The following is a 26,916-nucleotide window of genomic DNA, read 5'->3' as shown; positions in this document are numbered from 1 at the left end:
GTTAGAGATGATAAAAGTGACATGAAAACAAGAGAAAAAGATATCTTTGAATACTTCGAAAAATTGCAAAATGAAACCAGCAGTGATAGCACAGTGATAAAAAACACTCAACAGGCATACAGTCAGAAATACATATTCATACTTGAAGTAGAAAAAGCCATCAAAGGCTTGAAATGTGGAAAGGCAGCAGGAGTAGATGATATTTGACCTGAAATGCTGAAATATGGTGGTATAAAAGTCTTACAGTGGCTGCACTGCATAGTTCAGAAAGCCTGGACAGAGGAACGAATTCCCGATGATTACAGTAGAGCCCTAATAGTACCCATATATAAAAAGGGAAATAAAACTGAATGTGAAATTTACAGAGGTATTTCCCTACTGAGTAAGATCTATACTAAGATCCTGGTAAGATCTATGCAAGTATACTTGAGAAACGGTTGAGACGAATTGGAGAAGAAAAGCTTGGTGAAGAACAAGCTGGATTCAGGTCAAATAGAGGTTGTCAGGATCAGATCTTCACTTTACGACAAATAGTGGAGAAATCATGGGAATATAACAAAGATCTGTATTTAAGTTTTGTCGATCTGGAAAAGGCATATGACAAGGTGCCAAGAGAGAAGCTATTCAATATGCTACAGTTATATGGTGTCAATGGGGCATTATATCAAGCAATACTTAGTCTGTATTTGAATTTTAAGTCAGCAGTTAGAATTGAAGGAAGTACAGGAAGATGGTTTAATGTTAATCTGGTGTGAGACAAGGATGTACATTATCCCCTCTGTTATTCATTATCTATATGGATCACATTATGAAGGAAAATGGTATTAAACATGATATCAGAATTGCAGATGTTAATGTCAGCTCTTTGCTTTATGTGGACAATGTTATACTTCTAAATAAATCCACTACAAGTTTGCCAGATTCCCTGACTAAATTGAATAACTGTTGTAATAGATATGGTATGAAGGTGAGCATTAAAAAGAAAAAGACAATGAAAATAGGTAGAATTGTTGAAAATGTCAACTGCGTTGTGAACGGGGAACCTGTGGAACAAGTAAAACATTTCAGCTACTTAGGCACGATTTTTAGTGAAGATGGTAAATTAAATATGGAAATAGACAGCAGAATCAACAAAGCTGGTATGGTAGGCAGTCAATTGAATAAATTCACATGAAATAAGAGAGAAATTAGTTGGAACACTGAATTAGCTGTATACAAGATAGTGCTCAAACCAGTTTTAACTTATGGATATGAGAGCTGGGTCAGAAGTAAAACACTTGACCAAAGACTAGAGACTGCAGATATGAGAGTCCTGAGAAAGATTATAGGCGTGAACAAATGGCATCGATGGCAATATCATATTAAAAACGAGGATATTAGGAAAGAACTTGACATTGTCAGCATCCAGGAATGCGTTAACAGAGCTAATCTCAGGTAGTATGGTCACTTAAACAGAATGGGCAAGGAAAGATTATCAAAACAAGTGTTCTCTGCCAGGTTGGCAGGAAAACGACCCAGAGAAAGATCAAGATATAGATGGATTTGTATGGTACAAAGTGCTTTAGACGATATAAATATAAGATCTGTTAAGGTTGGAGTCTTGACAAGTAACAGACTGATTTGGAGGAAAATTGTAGATAGGAAGTTAGTAATGACGTAAATTTTTCATGTAATACTATCATATCCTCTACACCCCTTTAGGGTGCATGTCAGAAATTTGATGATGATGAATATTATAGCTATATCTATATTTTATACCAAAATGTGTGAAAAAAAATGAAAGTAAGAAATGTAAAAAAAATTTCTTATTCTTCAAAAATTTACTACAAAGCTTATGAGAACGTTATGTTCTTACAAACACTATGGTCAGTTTTTAAACTACATTTTGTTTTCTTCATTTGGCTATAAAATATGGATGGATTTATAATATCCTCCATTTCATTATCTCACTTATTTCAAACTGTGTACTTTGATATTTGACAGTTATTTAGAAACAGTTAAGAAACATTGTTAAATATTTTCTCTGTGCCATTGTTAAGTCTTTGCTCTTCCTAAAATAATTTACTTCCTTTATGAATTTTCCTCTCTATAATAACTACAAGGCTTACAAAATTTCTCTGACTCTAATTTCTGTATCACTTCTTACATGCTCATTCTATAAGGAAACCAAATTCTATATCTCTAGCCGATTCCTAATTTTACTCACGTGCTTATCCTGACTGTTAAAGGTTATTCCTTGTTAAAAGAAATGAATCCTCTAATTTCTTTCTGGGGCTGTCTCTTCAGATATCAACAAATTTATTTTTTAAAACTGCACCAGCAGATATTTTAGAATAGAGGGGACTCTTATTCAGGGAGACTTTTCCAGACTTTTTTTGGTGCACATAGGTGAATAAATTTGGTACTTAAACTCATAAATTAAACGCTTTACTGTGGCTAAGTAAATTCTTGTTTGCAGTCGCAACCTCTATAACAACATGTTATACCTTTCTTTCAATCCCCCCCACCATGGTTCAGATTAATGAGTGGTAGTTTTGGTTCATATCACAGGCAAAACTCAGGTATAGAAGAAAAAACATATTTATTGGAATCAAAAGACATAATATACACTTAGACCAATCTCACTTTCAATTAGCTCAACGACATGTTAAATCAAACTGTATCAAACCGATTAATACTCTAATGCATGAGCAATAAATCCTTCCTTTAAGTTAGAAATTAAGCGCACATAATATACACATTATACACTTCTAATCAGTATTCTACCTACTATGTTAGTCTTGCACATTAAACTAGTCACAATCATCTGTAATCATTCCAAACAATTTGTCTTATGGACGTTAGCCACTGCTAAATAATCACTTAAAGTTCTTAAATACTTTCCATACTCGATTATTACACTACAATGATCTTTCCCTTTTACTGACTGGGTAATTATAACCTGCCCCAAAAAATGGTAAATCTGTAATTTACCATTTCTTGGGGCAGGATCTCCAGGTCCGTCTGAACTGTCCTTCTTTGTTTGAATTACCTCTCGATACTTCCATAAGCCTGCATCCACTTGGTAGATCACTGTGGTCAACAGATTAAGCTATGCTCTGCACCTGGCATTTTTCCTCATCTATTCTCAATCTGTTTCAGGCCATCGTCGTATCTACTGCCAGTTTCATAGGACACACCCACGATATTATTCCATCGGAACTTTCAGCGAAGACAGCATATGCCGACATCTCACGCTTTAGTACCAGCAGAAATTCAGAAATCAAAGGGAAAGGTGCATCGTCCGATATCCTACAATTACCAAGAAACACCATCAGGAACTACTGGTCCATAGGAGAAGTCGAATCATCATCCAGTAGGGAAAAAAAGGCCTCGAGAAAGGGATGCAAACCCTTTTTATTCTCCCTTCACTTCCTCCCCTTTTTAACGCCCTGTTACTAGCTGCGATAGTGCCCTCTTACTTTTTTTTTTCCGATTTTTTCCCGCCTGCTATACTTTCATCCGCGGGAATTTCGGTACATCGCATGATCTTGAGTAGCATCTTCTGGGAAACGAATGTGCATCGCTTTCCAAGATTGCCAATGCCTCAGGCCCACCCATGACCTTTGGACTATTGTTTACATCTAATTTACCCATTCATTGTATACATGATGCATTCATATAATACTAATTTATTCTCAAAGTTCTTTACATGGCATTACAATTCTACTAAAAGGAGGTAATTCTCTTTCTATTTACAGTTAGTACTTTATCTCTTCTGCTCGAGTACAAGTTTTTTTCTCTCAGCTGATGTTTCTGACTTGTTAAATCCTGAATGAATTGTTTTCTTTTCAGGATATAACAATATCAAAGTTTCTTCAATAGCACATGAAATGTGAATCGATCTGTTTAGTAGCATCACTGTATATGCAGTAGCACTGCTAGTGTGCAAAGACAGATGCAATATGTGATGTGACTTGTTCAAAAAAAGTAAATATTAGTAGTAAGGAAAGATATTGTGTTTATTTCATGACAGTACTGGTTTTTCAGTTTGCACTATTCAAATTGATAATTTTTTTTGTATGATTATGTGGTATTTTGTGAGGATTTTACTATCTCAGTATTGTTGTCTCCACATGTATTGATTGTATACGTGGCGGCTGCCAGTTTTAGCACTACATCTACCCCCAACATTTAAAGATTGTTATTCATATCATAGTTGATGATGATGTAGCTTGCTATTGCATGCGGTATGTATGCATCTCGTTGTTTAAAAATGTGGGAAGTGCGAAACAGGAATGTGTATGCATGAAATGTAGGCAGTGGGACGTGCTGGGAGACATAAGTGTCTTGATCTCAGGATTTAGCAGCAGCAGAGATAGTGCTTTGGAAACAGGTGATTTTCAGTTGTGGATGCCAGCATTGTGTTAGAGAGTGGAGAGAATGTTAAAGTATATAAGGATTTACTGTTGGGCAGTTTAATGGACATGTCTGATGGCCATGATTGTGTGTGCAAATGTAAATTGAAAGCAGAATGTGTGGAGAGAGCGATAGAACTGCTGAGGAAAGAGATGGAAGGAATGAAGACTGAATTGAGAAGGGTGACAAAAGATCTTGGGAGGATAGAGAGGTTGGCTAGTGTGAGAGGAATGAGAGGTGTAAGACAAGGGAAAGAAGAAAGCAAGAGAGAGAGAGAGAGAGAAGGGAAATTGCAAAAAAAGCTAAGAGCTTTTAGGAGGAAAGGATAGAGAGATGAGAGGGGAGAAGGGAAAATGGAAGCAAAATGAGAGAGATATGGTAAGCCATAAGGGTCAGGGATGCCGGTGAGCAGATAACTGAATCTGTTCAGGGTATCATATATGAAGATTCAATTGTGGAATGATAGTGTGGCAATGGCAGTGAAGACAGGTGAAAGTGTAGAGGAGATGATAGTAATGGTTGAGATGAATGACCTGAGAGGTAGTGTGAATCATGTAATGTGAGATTTGAGGTTTATGTTAGAAATAGTGCAGCAGAAATGTTTCTGAGGAAAGATAGTGAGCATGTTGCTCCTGTATGATAATGCAGAGTGGAGGAGAAAAGCAGTAATGACGAATGAGATGATAGCAGGACTGTGCATGAAAAGAGGTCTGGAATATTTGGATGCATGGAGCATGTTTGAGTATAGAATAGAGCATATGCAAGTGATGGATTACATTTGAATGCAGAAGGACACAGGTATTGGGAGACGTTGTTTTTTGGACAAATGAGTGTGTTTGGACAGGGAAACTAGAACTGCACATGTGGAATGCTGCAGGGATGGCCTCGTGGGGGATAGTGGCTTGAGACTTAAGAAATTAAAGGGTATACACTATATTACAGAGCCAGGTGGAGTATGAGTAGAGTAATAATGGCTATAAGAAGACTGGCCATACATTGGTTTTTCTGTATACAAATGCTGGAAGTATTTAGGAATAAAGCAAATGAGTTTGTGGCATTGATTGACTCAGTCTCTCCAAAGGTTGTCATCAGTGAAACTTGGTTAACTGAGGAGGATGTTCTAACAGAGATAGAAATCAAAGGGTATGGCATATTTTGACAGGATATGGAAAGTAAACATGGTAGTGGAGTGTTTCTCATGGTAAGAGATGAATTTGAACTCTCAGGACGGAGAAGCAGCTCAGTGGAAATAGCACCAATGGCTTTGAGAGTATATGGTGTGAGATAGATGTTTATAAGACAAGATATTTAGTGGATGTTGCTACAGACCAGGGAATATAGATGGTGATGAGCAGGAAATGTTTAATCAAATTAGTTTGGCAAATGCAAAGTGAGTGATCATTACTATAGCGATATAAATTGAGCAGAGGAGACAGATACAGTAATAAAGGAAATGAATTTTTTGATTTCTTGAGGGACAACTGTCTTGGGAACATGAGGATCAAGGGTTTTGGATTTGGTCATAGCATCAGAGGATCTGATTGTGACTGAGATGACATACTTGTCCCTGTTGGTGAGAGTGACAATGTAGTCCATGTGGAGATATCAAAACAGAAAGATTTATGTAGAATTATAAGGAAGGCGACTATCATAGACTTAGGAACTAGCTTGCAGCAGTACAATGGATGAAGGAATTTGAAGGAAAAGAGGGTTATTAGTGCAAGGGAGATACTTGAGAAAAAAATTCACATCAATGACATTGTATACCCTGAATGAAGAAGATAAAGCAGTTTGGAGAGTCAAATAGATGACAAAAGGAATAAAAGGGGAATTGCAGAAGAAAAAGAGATTATGGAAGGCATATAGAGGTTGAGAGGAGTTGCATGATGAATATAAGGCTCAGGCTTAGAAAGTGACTAGTATTGTAAGGAGAGAAAAATTAGAATATGAGAGGAGACTAGCACTGCAATCCAAGGAGAACCCCAGAGTTTTTTTGTTATGTGATGAGTAGGAGGAAAAATGATGATGGATGGAATTACCTTGCTGGGTGGAGATGGGAATTGGGTGACCAAAGCAGATGACATAGTTTAACTATTTAATGAAAGTCGTGATGGGGCAGGTTCTGGGGAGTGGAAAGAAGGTACGATAATGCCATTGCATAAAGGTGGTGGTAGAATGGAGATATCAAACTATAAGCTTGTTTGTATTTCTTCCATAGTTATTAAGATTTTGGAGGAGAAATTGGTAAGAATGTGTATACAGAATTGGGCAGATGAGGTTAATATTATTTATGCAGGCAAGCATGGATTCGTTAAAGGGCATTCTTGCATTAGTAATCTGGTTACCTTTTATAATAGAGTAACAAGAGCAGTGGATGAGGGTAAGGCATACTAATCCCCCCCCCCCCCCCAAGGCATTTGACAGAACAGGGTGCCACATGACAAGTTGATTTCTAAATTGCATCATATGGGTTTGGATATCAGGTTAGTGGATTGGATTGGGGATTCTGTCTGCTATAGGAACAGTATCAGAGAGTAGAAGGTAACAAGTGTAGTTTCACAGGGTTTGGTCCTGGGACCATTACTGTTCAATTTTGAACAGTAATATCAATTATATTGTCCAGGACTACAAGGAGATGTTTAGTTGTTTGCAGATGTGAAGCTTGGGAGGGTTATTAGTAATAGTACTGATGTTTTGGAGAGGATTTGAATAAGCTGAAAAGATGGGCAAATGAATGTGGATGTCACTTTAGTGCAACTAAATGTGTTTAAAATTTGGAATCCACAAATAGGATGTTTCATACTCACTTGGTGGAGTTACACTGGAAGAAGTAGCAGAAACAAGTGATCTTGGGGTGATTGTAGTTAGAGATTTGAAGTTCTGTGGACATATTGCAAAGGCTATGAAGACATCTCAGAGAATTGTAGCAATGTTGAGGAGAACATTGACCATAAGAGAGAAATGTGTTCTAATCCCATTGTATAAAGCTTTAATCAAACCACATCTGGATTTCTGTGCTCAGATCTTGTCATTGCGATTTGAAGGGGATGAAGTAACCTTGAAGAGGGTGCAGAGATGGATAATAAAAACAATATCAGGACTGTATAGCATTGATTGTGAGGATAGACTTAGGGCATGCAGACTGCAGAGTTTGGTGGATAGAAGGCAAATGGGGTTATGATTGAGACATTTAAGCAGGACTGTTGAAGGGTTATTATCATATTAACACTGAAGAGATTTTTCATATTGTAGAAAGAGAGAAATTTGCCAGGACAAGGGGCCATTCCTGGAGGTTGCAAAAGAAGGTGGCAAGTAAAAGGTCAAGAAGTAAGTTTTTTGCATGGAGAGTGGTAGGAACATGGAATGCATTGTCTGAGAGGGTGGTGAACATGCAGACTGTGGATGAGTTTAAGGAGTGGTGTTATAGACTTTTTGTTGACTAGTGTTGACCTCCCACAATGAGTCTTGTGACTCCATGGAGGTCAGGACAATAATAATATATTACAACACCAAAATGAACATATTTAGGCTCTTCTTTGATAATTACTCTTAATCACTGATGCTGTTCACTTATAAAAAATAAAATTCTTTCAAACAAAATTGCTTTCGTATTGAATGTAGATTGTCATTTTAAAGTTTCTGCCTAATCGTTGGTGAGAACCAGCAATTTGAAATAGCTGTCAGCAAAAGAACTAATAAAAGGCGAATGTACAGATGCCTTGGCAATGTGCTTGTCTTTTAATTAGTGGAAGCTAAGGCAACAACTCAAATGCTGAAAATACACTCATTAAACATTTTTATTGATTTTTGAGTGCATATTTATTATTTATCCCCCCCCCCCTTTTTTTTTTTAAACATTTCTTTGTAAAATTTCATGGAGTATGCTTCAGCCCAATCCTGCTTCTGCACATTTCTAATTTTTAGTATCCTTTCATACACTTTCTGTAGTTATATGTTGTTGTAAATGAAACATTATGCTGAGTATATAGCATACTTACATTGTAAATTAGCAGTTAGAATTGAAAAATAGTTAGGAAAATGAGTTCACATTAGGTGTAAGACAGGGTTACACCTCTCAAGTCAGTTGTAAAACAGGATGCATGCTATTCTATGCTATTAATCTATATTGGTCACATTACGAAGAGAGCATTAAACCTGATATCAAAATGAGAGATGTTAAACTCACTTCTTAATGTGGATGATGTTCTGAAATAAATCAGATACAAGTCTTCAGACTGTTTAACTAAATAGAATTTGTTTTTATACCAAACTAATTTGGTATGAAAATTAGCAAAAACAAAAAAACATGGAAAACATCAATGGCATTCTCATTAAATAAAAAAAGTATGACATTTCAACTATTTAGGTATAATTTTAGTGATAAGGTACATCATAAGCAAAATTGTTATGGTGGAAAGTTAGTTGAAAACAATTTATTTGAAATAAGAAAAAACTTAGCCAAAACATCAAACTAGCAGTTTACGAGACCAGCCATCAGACTGTATCTTATGGATCTGAAAGTAGATGGATCATTTGGAAATAAAATGCTTAATTGAGCTAGAGAGTTCACATGAGAGTTCTAAGGAAAATTAACATTCAAGAATTTCATAAGCAGAGCTAAAGGCTCTGCTTAGATTAGCTCTGCTTAGCAGAGCTAATCTAATGTAGTATGGTAATTTAAACAAGATGAGAGAAGAAAGATTAGCAAATCAGGTATGTTATCATCATCATCCAATTCCTAATTTGTATCCTCAGCAGATGTACAGAATAATTATGAATAGTACTACATGAAAAAGTTACACCATTACTAACTTCTGATCAATAATTTTCCTCCAAATTAATCTGTTATCTATCAAGACTCCAATATTATCAGATCTTCTATTTCTGCCTTTTAAGGCTCTTTTTATTTTTTAGTATCCATCTCCTCTTGGATACTAAACTAAATAAAAAGGTTGGCAGGAAAAACACCAAGCTATTTTAGCTTGGTGTTTTTCCTGCTGTTTTTACTTATTTGTTGTTTTACTAATCTTTCCTGTCCCATTCTATTTAAGTGACCATACTACCTGAGATTAACTCTACTAACATATTCCTGAATGCTAACGATGGGAAGTTCCCAATATCCTCATTTTTCATGTGATACTGCCATTGATGCCATCTGTCCACTCTACTAATCTTTCTTAGAACTCTCATATCAGAGGTCTCAAGTCTTTGATCAAGTGTTTTATTTCTAACCCAGCTCTTGGATCCATAAGTTAAAACTGTTTGACTAATTTTTTTCTTATTCCATATAAATTTATTCAGCTGATTTCCTACCATATCAGCTTTACTAATTTTGTTGTCTGTTTCCATTCTTAATTTACCATTCTCATTAAAAATTGTGCCTAAAATAGCTGAAATGTTTTACTTGTTCTATAGGTTCATCATTCAGGATACAGTTGATGTTTTCGGTGTTTCTGCCTATTTTTGTTGTTTTATTCTTTTTATTATTGATTTTCATACCAAACCTATTACAACAGTTATTCAATTATTTAGTTAAGAAATCTTGCAGACTTGTACTGGATTTATTCAGAAGTATAACATCATCTGCATAAAGTTAAGAGCTAAGATTAAGATCACAGATTTTGATATCAGATTTAATATCACTTTCCTTCATAATTTGATATATAGATAATGAATAATAGTGGAGATAATGTGCACCCTTGTTGCAAACCTGATTTTACTTCATAACCATCTTTATCTTCCTGTACCTCCTTTACTTCTAATTGCTGACTTACAGCTTAGAGACTATGTATTGCTTGATATAATCTCCCATTTACACCATATAACATAGCATTTTCAAGAGCTTTCCTCTTGGCACCTGTCATATGCCTTTTCCAAATCAACAAAACTTAAATACAACTCCTTATTATATTCCCAAGATTTCTCAACTATTTGTCTTAAAGTGAAAATCAGATCCTTACAACCTCTATTTTGTTCTTCACTAAGCTTCCCTTCCACAGTTTTTCTTAGCTGTTTTTCAAGTACACGTGCATCAATCTTAGCAGGAACACTCAGTAAGGAAATCCTCTGTAATTCTCACATTCAGTTTTATTTCCCTTTTTAAAGATGGTACTATGAGAGCTCTGCTCAATCCTCTGGAATTCTACCCTCTGATCACACTTCCTTGAATTTTGTAATGCAGCCACTGTAAAACTTTTATACCTCCATAATCATCTCTGATTCCTTTCATAGTACTTTTTCTTCCATTTCTGAGCTTTTTCAATAGTCTCCGGAATATTTTCCTGCCTTTCCTGATATTTGTTTTCTATGTTCTTACCAAAGTCTTCCTGTGACTTTTTTTCCTAGTTTTACACAGTGCTTTGCTTTCTTACATTTTTCTTTGTATTCTCTAAGAGCACAAGATGACTTACTTGCCAGGAACTTTTGATATGCTTTCTTCTTTTCCTTCACTGCCTCTTTAACTTTCTGAGTCTGCCATGGAGTTCTGATTTTTTTATTTTTTTATATCCTTACAACCTCAACATATGCCTCTCTGGCTGAATTAATCAATGTTTTCTTCAGGATTTGCCATTGAATCTCCATGGTTTGGTTCTTGTTTTCAAATTCTTTCATTTTCTCTTCAACAATGTTTGTATATTTGAGTCTGCAGTTCACTTCTGAAATCTGCTTAACCTTGATTCGTTTTAAAACTTTTTCACACACACTTCTTTTCAATATGAAATTCAATTTTGTCCTGCTGAAAGTTAAATAGTGATCACTTCCTATTTCAAATCCTCTGTTCTCTTGTGTCCTGAACCAGTGAGAAAATTAGCATTCAAGAATTTCATAAGTAGAGCTAATCTAAGGTGCTCTGATCAGTTAAACAGAATGAGAGAAGAAAGTTTAGCAAATTAGATATGTGATGGCAAGAAATAGAACCAGAGATAGAAACAAGATTTAAGTGAATTGAGCACTTAGAATTGCTTGGAAGATCAAAACATAAGATCTGACAGTATTTGAGACCAAATAAGAGATGAATTTGGAAGAATATGTTGGTGGGAAGCTACCTATATAATCTAAACCAATTATATAGTACTGCCATAATATCTTTTATGTCCTTCTAGAAATGCATATCAGGCAATGAGCTTTTAAAATAATTTGAACCTTTTTTTAAAATTGATAACTGATTTATAGAATTGTATACTAATTGTTTATAAAAAAAAAAATCTCGGCTGTATTTGAAGTTTTGACTAAGTATTATAATTACGATTATTAGTAATCAAGCCAGTTGATGTAAATAATCATTTCTTTAGGTTTGCGTAAAGTGTATCCATATTATTATGTCTATTCTACATTCTGTAAGGGAAGGTGGATTGGCAAGCCACTTCTAGAAGTGTTTAGCCAGGAATTTCGTGCTCATCCAAAAGAAGAATATGTGAGTAATATATAAAAAAAAACAAGGTTTAAATTATTTCCATGAAGAAATAACTAAGTAGCCTGACAAAATGCAGTTTTATAAATTAAACAGACACTTGTTAATCTGCCATTGTATTCAGTTAATGAATTGTGCATTGGGGAAATGTAATAGTCATTGAACCTAATAACTTTTTTATATATAGCATAAAAATAATTTGCTCACAAAAGTCAGTAGTTACAGGGAGCAAATTTGTATATGTTGTGTATTAATCGCTTTCGTAGCTCATTTTCATTATAAAGGCATCGTTTTCTTTTTTTGACCTTTTTGTATAGACAGTTGACTCTGAACATAACAAAAACTACTATAATAAATTTGCTCACTATAACTACTTAAAAGTCCCATTCATAGTGATACATACAGATACAGTGATGTGCGTAAAGATTCTCTTTAGCAATTCCACTATAACAAACTATTTCTGCGGTAGCTATGAGTATGCTATAGTGAGAGTTGACTGTATGTGGCTGCATTTGAAGTATCTGTGAAAAAACCATGAGAAAATTGCAGCCTAATGAATATTATGTTGTGTGAGTATGCTACTTAAGTCTCAGTCACACCTATTGGGAACAAAATAACACTGCACAAATTTAGGATTCAAAGGAAACAATGAAAATTTATGTTATGTATAATTAAAAAGAAAAATGGGCAATTGTTTCTAATTACTTCCCAAACATAGACATACAGTGATTTGAGATTTGGATAGTCTCGGTTTCCAGGCAGAGACAGTCAAAATTAAATCTGCTCTAGTGGTGTAACTGAATTTAATTTTAGCAAGCTCTGTGACTAATATCATTGGTATGGAAAGTGAGGCTAGATTCGAAGTATTTGACGTAATCTTGTTCTTCAGTTTTTATCTCAGTAAATCAGCTCTCTGACAAGGCACTTGATGCAAAGGAGAAAGGATAGGGGAGGTAATTTATCCTTAATAGATGATAGAAAAGAAGAGTTTGTGGAATGGTTTGGGTTTGAAGATGGTGCGTAGATTAAACTTGTGTCAAACTTTTGTTTGACTCTGCTAGTAGTAGGGATTCACTACAGCAGATGGAGTGAACTCGATGATTAAGAGTTTTGATAATGTCATCTTTCTGCAATAATTCTGTTGGGAGGACAGATGTAGATATTTGCTAGTAAAAGCATATTTATATTAGCAGAAAATTAATGTTGCCTTATCGGGTTCAAGTTTAGTAACCTGAAAGGCTATAAGTATTCAGAAAGGACCAGCATGTGAATCAGAAAGGACGTGAATCACAATGGTGTACATTGAATGTACACCATTGTGATTCACGTTCAATGGTAAACTCGATACAGATGTACATTGAGTTTATATTATTTAAAAATTGTACTAATTCATTCTCTGTCACAAAATTGCACTGATACTATCTGCAAAATGAAGTCAAATATCAGGTTGAGGAAATATGGTACTTGAAAGGAAAAAGTGTACTTTCTCTATGTACAGTATGCAAATATGATAAAGGACAGTCTGTGTCAGAAAGGAGAGTTCTCTCTTCCAGTTCATCCTCTTCCTGGCTTTCTTCTTTAGTAGTTTATAACCTCTTCCAGTTATTCTAAACAGCTCCATAAGAATGTATATTTCTAACTTCCTCTTCTTCTTTTCCTTAACTTTCCTTCTAATACATGTATAATTCATTCATCATTTCTCCATATATGTTCTAGGAATTTCATCTTTCTTTCTCTGATTGTTTTCTTCAGTACTCAATTCTCTTTTATCTCATTCAGCACTACTTCAATGATTTCCCTTTCTCTACAATTTATTCCTAGTGGTACTCTCCAACAGTACATTGCAAAGGCTTCAATTGTTTTCCAGTCTTCTGCTGTTATAGTCCAAGTCTCACAACTATTTTAGAATATGCTCTAAACAAATGTTTTTATAAATCTTTTCCATCTTTACTTAGTTTACTTGTAAAAAATTATCTCTTTTTCTTTAATACTTCTTTTGCCATTTCAATTCTTTATATTTCTAATTTGCATCTTCTTGAATAGTTCCTCCAAGATATGGACACAATTTGACTTGTTCAATATTCTTACCTGTAGAATATTGATAATTCATCTTATTTTGTTCCTCTGAACTTGACACCATTATTTTAGTTTTTGCAGCATCTATATTAAGTCCATAATCAGATAAATCATCACATTCATCCTATATAATATCCATTTTAAATTCTGTTTGTTCTGAGCTAATACAGCTGTATCATCAGCAAAGCATATCATATGTATCTGCACTCCATTATAGTTCCCCATTAATTCCTTCTTTTATTGATTTCATTGCATTCTCTATGTACAGGTTGAAAAGTAAGGATGACAGTGCACAACCTTGTCTTACACCTTTCTTTACTTCTACATTGCTTCATTTTTCTTTTTTCTTTTTCTTTTTTCATAAAAAAGAAAACAAAAGATAGATTTGAACAAGGCATTCAATAATGTACAGTGGAATGAGCTTTTTTAAATAATAAAGAAAATTGGAACAGAACTGGATAGATTGAAGACTAAGAAATTATACCAGCCAGAAAATAAAGACAAGAATAATTTCTTAGTCTTCTATCTATCCAGTTCTGTTCCAATTTTCTTTATTATTTAAAAAAGCTTGTTCCACTGTACATTATTGAATGCCTTGTTCAAATCTATCTTTTGTTTTCTTTTTTTATCTTTTTTGATAAAACATAAGGCCTTAAATAAATAGTATTATTTATCCCTTGTGTTTTTTTCATGTTAATTAAAGAAAAGTAATGTATGTAGCTTTATTTACTTCATTTCTTTAGTCTATTATTGTTCTTGATGCTAGCATTGCTTCTTTAGTTTGTTTTCCTTTCCTCTCTGATTCTGTTCCATTTTCCATTCCTTTCTTGTTTCACCAGCAGTAATATAATGTGTTAAATTAAAACTTTGTGAATTAGACTACATACTGAATCACCTAGATACTGTATGAACTTAGACCACATGCACATATTGGTACAACATGCTGAAATGTGTTATACAGTATCTCTTGTCTGGTGATGAAGAAATCGATAAGCTTGATTAGGAATTCCATTCAAAGGAGGGTAGTCATATTAGGATCCTCTATAGAGGACAGGATGGTTTTGTTAAAGGTGAGTCTTACTTTAGCAGTCTGCTTATGTACTGTAATAGTGACAGCAGAATTGGACCAAGGGAATGGCTACTGCTATGCTTTTGGATTTTGCCAAGGCATTTGACAGATTTCACATTAAAAGTTATTATGCAAGCTCAAAGAAATGGGTTATAAACATGTGAGAATGGATTGGGGAGTGGCTAACCAACATATCAGGAAGTGATGCATGGTAGTGCTGAGTCTGAGGAGGTGACCAGTAGTGCATCCAAAGGGTACCGTACTTAAGCCGTTATTGTTTAACGTAATGATATTGGAGAGGGTCTTGAGTGTATGTTCAGTTGTTTGATGATGATGCTAAGTTAAGGAAAATGATAAGGAATGTAGTTGTAGAAAGTTTTTTCACTTGGTTACAAAGTAAATTTTACTTGACAAGAAATATTTTTGTTTAATTGTTTACCTACGTATAAGCAAATAAAGTTTGCACATGAAGTATCTTCACAACTAGGCTACTTTTGTATAGCGGTTGTTGACTTTGCATCACTTGCCTTAGTATCCCATAATGCAAAGCATACTTCCTTTTGGAAGTATATATTGCTATGCATTAAGGGAATGATCACTATTTAGCTTGGTTTTGACTTTTATTGAGGTCTTGTCAATGGGAGCCAGACCCAAGGGGATACCAAGGTTCAATTAAAGCTGACATATTTTCTATGTAACAAGAATATAATTCCTTTTCAAGTATAATTTACTTTGTAACCTATTGAAAAAACTTTCTACAATTATCTCTTATCCAGAATATTTTAATAATAAAGGTGATACATTTTTTTACTACTTGTATATGGAAAAAATGACTTCTGCATTAATACAGTCTTGGTATCTTCACCCATGCAGATCTGGACTTCATCAATAAAGTACACACCAGGGTATGTTGTATGCTAAAATGTACAGACTACAAAAACCCTATCCAACTGGCATTCCTCTGCTGAGGTACCAAAATCATCACCAAAATTAAGAGCAGGAAAGCATAAAGCATTAGGCCCCAGATGGGATTTTGAGCTGGATCATCTGATTTCTGCCAAATGAAGCTACAGCACACATTATGTCACTGTTTCTCAGCACGATAGAAAATAGCTATGTAATCTTAACCCCCAAACCAGGAAAAGCAGCCCCCCTCCCAAAAAAAATTATTACCTAATCAGATCAGTCTTCTCTCTCCTGTTTGGAAAAAAATAGCAGAGATGGTAATACTAATTAGTCTACAGAAAGTCACTATAGAATTAAATCTCACCCCAGCAAGCAATTTGGATTCAGAGAAAACCACTTCATCTAACAAAAAGTTCCTGGATGTTGCCAAAGCATTTGACATACTATGCAGAATAGGCTTCTTTTCAAACTCCTAAAGGCTAAATTTCCACTAAGACTGGTCATACTTATCAAATCCTACCCTAGTGAACACAAACTCCAAGTGAAGCTGTAGGGAATCAGATTATCTGATTGTAAAATTACAGCAGGTGTTCCCCAGAGCTCCCTGTTATCACCTCTGCTGTTTGCGATATATGTGACTGACATTCCATACATAGACAATAGTGCAATAATAGTATATTCCTTCTGACCTAGATTAGCAACTGCAAAACTTAATCTTAGAACTAGAATAATGGTTCACAAACATGGTAAATTAATGTTAACTCAGACAAGATCAGTACACTGCTGTTCACAAGAAGAAGAGTATTCTTGGCATACTAAGGTGAGTGATGTGAAGTCAACATCCTCTATATACAAGCAGTCAGGAAAATACTTCATATGCAGATTTTGTTTGCTTCCACTTGGGTAAAGAATTAAACAAAGAATATAATTTCTTGTCAGGTATAATTTACTTTGTAACCAAGCGAAAAAAACTTTCCACAACTTGCTCTTATCCAGAGTATTTTAATAATAAGTGTAAGCAAAGGTGATACACCTTTTTACTTGTATATGGAAAATACATGACCTGTATTAATTCATCCTTGACATCTTCTTTAGTCTGGCTCCCACTGACGACACCTCAATAAAGGTCAAAACCAATCTGCGCAAGATGCTTGCCTTAATGCATAGCAGTATGCACTTCCAAATGGAAATGTGTTTTGCATTATGAGATATTAAGGCAAGTGATGTGAAGTCTGCATACAAGTAGCCTAGTCATTTGGAGAAAAGCAGTTGCTTTTTATATTTTCGAGGCATTTGATCAAGTCTGAAATGGCTTTATTGCCAAGCTACCATCCTGCGTATTCCTCTTGCCCTTTGGGAGTGGAGTTAGCTTCCTCTCAAGATGTTTATTGTGGGTTAGGAAGAATATTTTTCTTTTTTCAGATTTTTTGATCAATATCAGAATACTTCGGAGTGCTGCTTTCACCAGAATTCTTTCTCATATATGTCAGTGATCTTCTTTCTCTGGCATTGAGTCGTATTCATAGTTTTGCTAATGATAGTACTCCCCATTCCTCTTTTTCATTCTCCAAACCTTGTAGTGCTCAGGTGATTCAGGCTTCAAGATCCTTTCTAACCAATTGCCTTAGACAGCAGTCTCATTGATTCTCAAGTGAAGCAAGGATAACCTGCTAAATTTTAATGCCTGCAGTCTGGTCTCATTTCCAGAAGAAAGATCATACTATACAATATTCTGCTTGCCAACCAGGATCAGTTTTCTCTTTGTATGAGTTAACTTTCATCTGGTCTATTCTGTCACAAATGCATCATGTCCATAGCATCAAAAAAAAAAAAAAAGAAAGCAGTATTCTTTTTCATTCTAAACAGTACTTCTCTCCTGCTTAATTCCTGATACTATAAATTCCAGTTCTGTCTGATCTTAGAATAATTTTTCTTAAGTTTGAGGTGGTGCACTTTGAATCCCCCTCAGAATGCTTGTTAGTATTCAGAAGAGAGCTATTTATTTAATTGATGACACCTTTCTCACTGATTCTCGTGCTAGTTTTTGACAGCATTAATCATAAAAGGATGGCAACGTCAGGTGAGAAGAGCTCCAAGACTTTTGTAAATGACCATGGAAAAAGAATTTACTCTTCTTTTTCCATGGTCATGGACTTAAATTGTCATCTTCAGAGCACAAAACATCTCTTGGAAATATATCGGTACTTCACTCAACTATATATTGCAACAGTTCAAATTGTTAGAAAAAGGTATCCATTCAATATTTAGTGAATCCCCTATAGACTAGAGATAGTCTTGACTGTTAGATTGAAGATGATTAGTTTTATTATTATTATTATTACATGACACCTCCAGGGAGTCCAACGACTAATTGAGGGAGGGCACCTACTCTACAACTCTCTCTCTCTCCCTGTCTCCACCAACAACAACGAGCTGTAACTACTATCATCATTTACATCAGCATCTACTGTCGACCACCATCACTAGTATTTTCACAGACAATCACAAACATCTGTGCCCATGGTGAGATTTGAACCCACACCCTTTTAGCTGGAGAGCAGATATGCTAATCACTCAGCTAACCAGGCTGGCAATGGTCCTCCAAATTTCTGTATACACCAAATAGATGAAGTAGTTCTCTTCTGAGAACTCTAAAAGTATATCTGGAAATGACAGTCTTGTTTTCAACACATAGACTGTTCATATTATCTTTGAATTCTTCCAATTGTTTCATTTAATCTGACTAGGTGATGAATAGATCATCCATGTTAACATAATTGTATTTTGATTTTTTGATAGCTTTCTGTTTTTTTTTTTTTTTTTCATATGATTCCATAAAGGATTTGAAATTTGCTTCTTTCCAATTTATGGAATTGTTTTAAAAAACATAGAAAACTACTTTCAAAAACCTAAAATATAGTTATGTGGAAGAAATATTCATCTTTTCAGGTTTCACCTTTGTTTCACCTTTGAACTAGAAAATTATCTGGGCTCTACCTTCCTGAGTATACTTCTAGAGGTCTGCAAAAGAACAAAGTTATTTATTCAGTGTATCAAAAGCCTACCCACACTGGAAGATACAGCTACATCTCACCACCACCCCATGCAAAAAATAGGAATAATTAAAATGTTAAGAAATAGAGCATGCAACATCTCCAGCATAGAGAAGAATCAAGAATTTAAATACCTCAGCCATTTCCTGTTTCCCATTCCCTATTGATTATATTGCATCCAAAGCTAATCAACAAGATCTTGCAACTCTCCTCCTCCAATGACAAATAAGCAAGAATACAAAGGTGTCCTTTCCTTCATGCTTGCACGGTGATTAGAATAATTTTTATGAAATATGTATACTCCAGAAGATGACCTTAATGTGAATGGCAAATCATTGCGTGTATTTTTTGGTTTATATTAAACTAAAGTTTTACTCTAACACAGTAGTTGTATCCATAATTTTCATAAAATGTAAAAAAAAATACAAAGGTGTGGTAAACTGTTCTTTATATCTAGCTTGTAAATGACAAGTATTTTTCTAAAACACTTTAAGAACATGACATAAAAAGTAAACATCGTGAAAAAATTCTGGAGACAACTACTGTGTTAGAGCAAAACTTTAGTTTAATATAAACCAAAATGAACACTCGACGTTACCTCCATATCAAGGTCATCATCTGGAGCATACACATGTATACAAAGAAACAAGCTGCACTTGTTAAGTCGGAGTGAACCAGAATATTAAAGAAAATTATGTTTCACTCGGACTTAACATCGTTATCACTCTCTTAAAAGAATTAATGATTTATCAGAAATGTAGAAGCACTTGTATAGAAATTTTACCTTTAGTTCTATATCTTATCTTATTTTGTAATGTGAAATTTCATTATATTTTGGTGTATAGCTGCTTAGTCTCAGATACTATGTAAATAACTAACTATTTGCTGGGTGAGAGATAATAACCACAATGTGAAATGGCCGACTTCAGAAATACGTAGTGAGAGTACAGGTACATCTGTTATGTAGCATGGTGCCCCCCCCCCCTTCCACCGTGACGCTACAAAGGTTACGAAAGGATTCCGCGAACGGCACTTGGTGCCGTGTGACATAGAGAACGTATGAAGTAGATATCAGATGACGAATGAGAAAAGTGGCGCGGCTTTTAAAAGGAGCAGTAACACTGCGCACAAGGCTTTTAGACATTTTCCTGCTGCTGTATTCTTGTGCCTTGGAAGTCTGGCTGGTATGGTGCCTCCACGTGAGTTTCCTTTGTTCGAGGAAGTTACGACCAAATGACCAAGGGAACTTACTAGTCGGAAACAAAAGCCCAGCAGATCATGATAGTGGAAAACTACAGAAATCTCCCAGTATGTAGTAATAGAGGAAAATTGTAAAGAGTATCCAGTAAAGTGCGAAATGAAGCGGTCAACGTAGGTAGATATCTGACAAGATACTGAAGCGGTTAAAGTAGCATACCAGCAAATTGGTAAGGTGAAAACTTTGTCTTTTAACTAATGGAATTGAATAAGATTTATTGTATGTGCTACTAGAGACTCTTTGAACTGTTAAGTTGATAGATTTAAGAAAGAAATAGAATATTGTCTCATGAATGTACCATGAGAGAGAGAGAGTGATATACTAGAGTTTCTTAATTAGGCCTGAGATATGTAAATTGAATAAGATTTGCCAGAGAAGATTGCGAATGGAATTTGATATATATTAAGAATGAGATTTGATCGAGTAGAGTGATACGAGACTAAGTGATATATGTTATTAATTAGGTTTCTTAGATAGAAATTTATGGAAAGGATAAATAACTGTATGTAAGAGTGCTAATGCTGTACCAAAATTTCATTGAATGATTAACTCAGTACTTCAAAGTGTATTATATGTATTCTACTTGTAATTAAAATGTTTTGTTTAAGTATACATGTTGTCTTGCCTGTACTTAGATCCTACTGCACTTGCTCATAAAATATAGTGAACCTCGAGAGGTGGGAAAATTAGACATTATCAGGTCATGACTGCAAGTTTAAAATTTATAAATGACAAGAGTGAATGTTGACTGGATTTTAACTCCTTGGTCTTACATGTTTAACATATCCTAGGATTCAGGTTGGCGCAGCGTTAATAAATAAATTTTTTCTAAATTTGAAAAGGGAGATAGAACCAGTGCTGAGACAAAGAAATAGACATCTGCCATTTGCATTTCTTTGTCTCACAGAACAACAACTTCTCTCGTCCAGGGATTTCGGCCTAAGTAATAAGTATATTGAGATAGAAGTAAAAAGATAATTGATATTAAAAAGGTGATTTGATTTATGCTTACAAGAGATAGAAAAGTGCCTTAAAACACAAGGGGACGACATAACACACTACAATCTACTTGGTTTGCTAAAGTTGCTGCCCAACCATTACAACAATTATTGGTCTGACTTCTGGTAAGAAAAAAAAACAACAATCTTTACTACATAGCTAGAGTCCTATTATTATCTATTGGGTTAAAAAATTAAATTTGGCTGGAGAGCATGTTTATATATATATATATATATAAACTGTGATTATACATATAAATTTCAACCAATTGGTATGGAATAGTTTCCAATACAAGCTGAAAATTGCTTGACGTCCTAAAGTATGCTGGAAACTAATAGGCTGAATATGTGCCATCCAAATTCTTGGAATTTTTATGCCATCATTATTGTTGAGATTAGGATGGTTAATCAAAATTTCACAGGCTTCTTTAAATTTTCTTTCATACCAGGTTTTTTTTTGTATGATGTAAAGAGCTGGTGTTGAGAGCGTGATCTGAGAGTCCGGTTTCACCAAAATTGTTATATTTAATGTGTCTTTTGTGTTCTTTTTTACGTATAGGGATTGTACATCTAGTTTCACCAGTATAAGGTAAGTTACAGGTGCAGTAGATGCAATAAACTCCAGGATGTGCCAATGGGAGGAGAAGATCCTTAGAGGAGTTGAATATGTTTTTTTAATTTTATAGGTGGTTTAAAAGTGGCATTAAAATTTTAACGTAACCTCTATAACAAAGTAACATAAAAAGTAACCTTTATCCCTCATGCAAGATCTCCAGATTTTTGCATCCTATTAAGCCAACTCATGCACTGCTTAAAAAAATCCAGCAGTTTATAAATCCCATGTTCATGTCACTTTTGCTATATAGGAAAAAGAAGATAAACAATGGAAAAGAAGAGAAAACCACACAAATCCAGAATAGCTTATTAGTTCAACTAACAAAAGTCATCATATGCTGTGACAAAACAAATGACATTCATGAGCAAACCATAACTATTATACTTTGACAGAAAGCTCAAGAAACTGTGCTGTAAAAACAAGTATCATCATCTGTATAAAGTATGATCATCATTCATCAAAAATGTCATGAACACATACTGAATATGATGGACATAATATTTTCAAATGTGATAATTAGAGCTTTATACATATGCTATCATGTGTTTGTTGTTAAACCATTTTTCAACCATTTGTTCCATTCCAGTTAGCTTTGTGCAGTAAAGACCTCTTATCATTTAACTTAACTAACAAAACATCCTTGAAATGTGAAAAAAGTACACAAAACTAGTGGGAATTGTACAACTAATAGTTTTATCTTGAAATTATTTATATGCTCTTCTACTGGAAGACACAAGAATTTTAATTTAACTACAGAAATTTCAGAAGCTTGTTTATAATTTGTCAGTTACGACAGTTTTGAAATGTTGAATATTTTGAATTTATTCTTTATAGAATTGTGGCTTCCCTGTTATGTTGTTGACACATAAAATTATATTTTTGCTCTTATTTTTAATGCTGTTCTTATTGTATCACTTCTTTCTTTAGGAGCGATGCATCAAAGCTGGAACTTTGAATGTGAATGATAAACCAATAAATACTGACTATAAGTTGCGAGATTGTGATTTTGTTACAAATAAAGTACATCGGTAAGTTCATATAAGAGTTTTATAAACATTGACATATGACTACTATAAAATTATCTGATTCATTCAGATACATTTACGCCATCTTTTTTTTAAATCGAGCTGTGTATATTATAACTATAACATTTACAATTAAAATAGTTATTAAATATTTTAATGTATTTTAACTAATGAAAATCAGCAGTAAAAGACTAAAACTATGGAAATAGGCAGAAATGAAAGTTGTATAGAGAACCTGTAGAATGAGTTCTATAGATTCTAATTATTCATTCTATAGAGAGAGAACCTATAGAATGAGTAAAATATTTCATCTGCTTTGGCACTGTTTTTACTGAAGATGGCAAATTAAATTTGGGAATAGACAACAGAATAAGCCAAACTAACATGGTGGGGAGCCAATTGAATAAATTTATATGGAATAAAAGAGAAATTTGCCAATCCACCAAGCTAGCAGTATACAAGACAGTTTTCAAACCAGTTTTAAGTTATGGATCTGAGAGTTGGGTTAGAAATAAAGCACTTGATCCAAGATTAGAAACCACAGATATGAGAGTTCTGAGAAAAATTAGGGACTCAAATGGAATGGGAGACTTGAAATGGCAGAATCATATTAGAAATGAAGAAATTAGGGTAGAGAACTTGACATTGTATTACTATCAGTGTAGTACAACGTAGTACTATCATATCCTGTACACCCCTTGTGGGTACATTCCAGGAATTTGATGATGATGAACTTGACGTTGTTTGCATTCAAGAATCTGAGTAGGGTTGATCTAAGGTGGTATGGTCACTTAAACAGAATCAGAGAAGAAAGATTTAGCAAAACAGGTGTTTGATACCAAGATGGCAGGAGAAAAATGCAGAGAAACAGATGACTGCCATTGGCATAAATATCAAGTTCTCTATATTTAGCCCTCTTAAAGTCAAACCTAGCTCTCTGTTAATGATGGTGTTTGCAAGTGTTGCATGCTTCAATGTAGGCTGTGAATATATCTGAAGTTTTTGTATCAAGCCACTTATGATAAGTTGTTTTTTTTCTTGGACTTCCCTGGTATATTTTTTGGAAAGCCATGGTTTGAGTATAGTGTGGGAATTTTGAAGAAAGTGGGGAACAAAGGCCATCATTCTAACATGGATAATTTCTGTAACAAGATCACGAGTATCTGGACTGAGAGAATGAAAACGGTAATCTGACCAAGGAAAGCAAAAGTCTGAGATCTTCTCCTGTGGCATGATTGTAAGTACACTAGGGTTGTGAATAGTTGAGGCAAGCATTCTACTAGATGTAACTTGGATGAGATTGTTACCTGAATTACTAAGTGTCAGTCACCTCAGCAGTGTTCCTGAGAGGAAGACTGGCTAAGAAAAGCTCCAAAGTGTTGGGTTTGTGGAAAGAATCATCAGAAATTCTCATGGGAAAGTGAATGATTTGATTTAGGGCATCGCTTACAGTAAATACCTCTTCTTCTCTGCTTCCTTGTTTAGTGGAATTGGAAAAATAGCAGTTAGTTGTGGACATTAAAGTCACCAAGGAAGATGACTTCACTGTTAGGGAGCTTTGTTGTGGGAAATCAAGCTTCAAGGATAAGAAATCAAAGAGTGAAAAAATAATTTTCAGAATTTGGACAGTGGAGAGTGCAGATAAATAATACATAATGCATCAAAGAAATCTTAATCCACAGAAGGTGAAAAAAGGGGAGATTCAAGATTACACAAGGAATATAAGATTACACAAAAAAGCACTGCCCTTATGGAAAGAATTGTTCAGCATGTCCTTTGGATAGTTGAGAGGGAGGACTAGGTTGTCATGGCAGAGACTTAGGATTCATTCAAAAAATATTAGGTGATGATATACATCATTTTGTTGTGTTTTTTCCTTTAATGTTGGTGAAGCGAACGTGGCAGAAATTTTTTTTGGTAATAGTTTTTGAGAACTTTTTTTTTCCAGAAAGATTTGGGTTACTAAGCCTCTCTCTTTCAAAAAAGTTTTTTTAGTAAACCAAAATATTTTTTGGTTTACTATCATTAGTATTTCAAAGGTGAAGACAAAAACGGCAGGGAACATACTGTAGGAGGAGATACTATTGGATATGTCATCCATACTGAGATTATCCACTCTTCATGCCATAACTTTTTTATTAGTTGCTTGAAAATCCACATATAATTATTTTTATCTCACAAACAGTATTGATTATAAAAACAGCAGGGAACATACTATAGGAGGAGATACTCTAGGATATGTCATTCATACCAAGATTATCCGCTCTTCATGCCATAACTTTTTTATTAGTTGCTTGAAAATCCACATATAATTATTTTTATCTCACAAACAGTATTGATTATAAATGTTTGTCTCTCTTTCTTTCTTCTTTTTAAGCTTCTATGTTCAATTTTAATATGTAAGTATTCTTATCCATTTTGCTGTCTTGGCTGATTGTGTGCATGCTTGCATAGGACAGGTTTGCTTGTTTACAGGAGGACAACCCTCCTGCAGGATGTAACTATTTACTGTTCAGCAGAATAAAATATGTTATTATAAAGAAAAAGTTCAAGGTTTCCATGAACACACACTTCGACAGACATGGGATACCACTGGGAATAAGGAGCAACCAATTCCGTGGGATTATTGGTTATGGAAGCTTGCTTGGTAAAATGTGTAGGCCTGTGCGAAAACGTAACATACGATGATGATAAAGAAAAGGTGTACTAAAGGTCTTAAAAGAATCAGTCGAACAATTCTCAGATGTGAGTTGTACACTCAAATATATAAGTATTGGGAGAAAATTGAAAAATTATGAAAAGAAAAACTAAACTTTTAATATAGAGTGGCAAATTTTGGAGAAAACATTGATTGTCTTAAGCAGAGAAGCATGTGGTGGTGAATAGCATAATAAGTTCTGAGGTGGTAACTAGAAGTTAAAGAAGCAATTCACGAAAAGAAGAAACCATATAGAAAATTCTTGGCTAGTAAAAGTATTCTTAAAGAATACTTTGAAAAAATAAAGGAAAGCTATAAAAGAGCTCATCAAAAGTAATGGGGAGATTTAGGAAAGAATATGGTAGATAAATATCGTAAATCTAAGTGGATTTGAATGGCTATTTAAGAAGCTTAGAAAGATGATAGCATATGACAAAGGAAATCAAAAAAATGTAAAGTGGTATAAAAACTGGCATTGTGGATATCCGGAGTAATTTTTTTTAAAAAAGGTTCATGATTGTTATAACTTTAGTAGAAAATATCCAGAAAGAATCCATTCTGCATTGCATATTCAGAATAGATGTAGTAGCAGTGCTTAAGATAGAAGCTGTCAAAAACATGCAATGTGGAAAGATAGCTGGAGTACATGATATTTAATCAAAATGCTGAAATATACTGTAAAAAGTTTCATAATGACTACACATCATTGAGAAGGTTTGGTCAGAATGTGAAATCATTATCAGTCTCCTGATATGTACCCTCAAGGATGTGTTCAGGCTCTATGTGAGCACTACATGAATAACTTTACATTATTAATAATCTATCAACAATTTTCCTCCAAATTAGTCTATTGCTTGTCATATCTAACATTTTGTTCTTCTAAGACACTTCTGATTAAATCATTCAACCTAGATTCTTGGCATCAAACGACCGTCTTGCTTACCTTTCTTCTCCCATTCTGTTTCCCAAGTGACGATACGACTTTAGATTATCCCTGCTCGCACATTCTTGAAAACAAACAATATGAAATTCCTTCCTAATGTCTTAATTTTTAATGATTCTGCCATTGATGCCATCTGTTCATTTCCCTAATCTTTCTCAGAGAACTCGTATAACTCATCATCATCAAATTCCTGATATATACCCACAAGGGGTGTACAGGATATGATAGAACTGCATGAAAAACTTACACCGTTACTAACTTCCTATCTACAATTTTCCTCTAAATCAATCTGTTACCTGTCAAAACTTCAACATTATCAGATCTTATATTTCTATTTTCTAAGTCACTTTTTACTGTATCAATATACCTATATCTTGGTCTTCCTCTGTGTCTTTTTCCTGCCAACCTGGCAAATAACACTTGTTTTGCTAATCTTTCCTCTCCCATTCTGGTTAAGTGACCATA

General features: G+C 34.5%; 1 protein-coding gene across 1 annotated transcript in view; it reads left to right on the top strand.

Moving 5' to 3' along the window:
- LOC150100923 (pseudouridylate synthase RPUSD2-like) overlaps positions 1 to 26,916 on the top strand; it is a 189,896-nt gene that overhangs the window by 17,318 nt on the left and 145,662 nt on the right. The window contains exons 3-4 of the mRNA XM_090401804.1: positions 11,691 to 11,812; positions 22,713 to 22,813. Of these exons, the coding sequence (XP_090257930.1) occupies positions 11,691 to 11,812; positions 22,713 to 22,813 (223 nt within the window). The remainder of the gene's footprint in view (positions 1 to 11,690; positions 11,813 to 22,712; positions 22,814 to 26,916) is intronic.

The sequence above is a fragment of the Typopeltis vanoorti genome, chromosome 12 (assembly GCF_054136105.1).
Source record: "Typopeltis vanoorti isolate ZY-2024b chromosome 12, IOZ_Tvanoo_1.0, whole genome shotgun sequence".
In the NCBI taxonomy this organism is placed as follows: domain Eukaryota; kingdom Metazoa; phylum Arthropoda; class Arachnida; order Uropygi; family Thelyphonidae; genus Typopeltis; species Typopeltis vanoorti.
The sequence above is the reverse complement of the archived record's forward strand: the minus strand, read 5'-3'. Positions and strand labels throughout refer to the sequence as shown.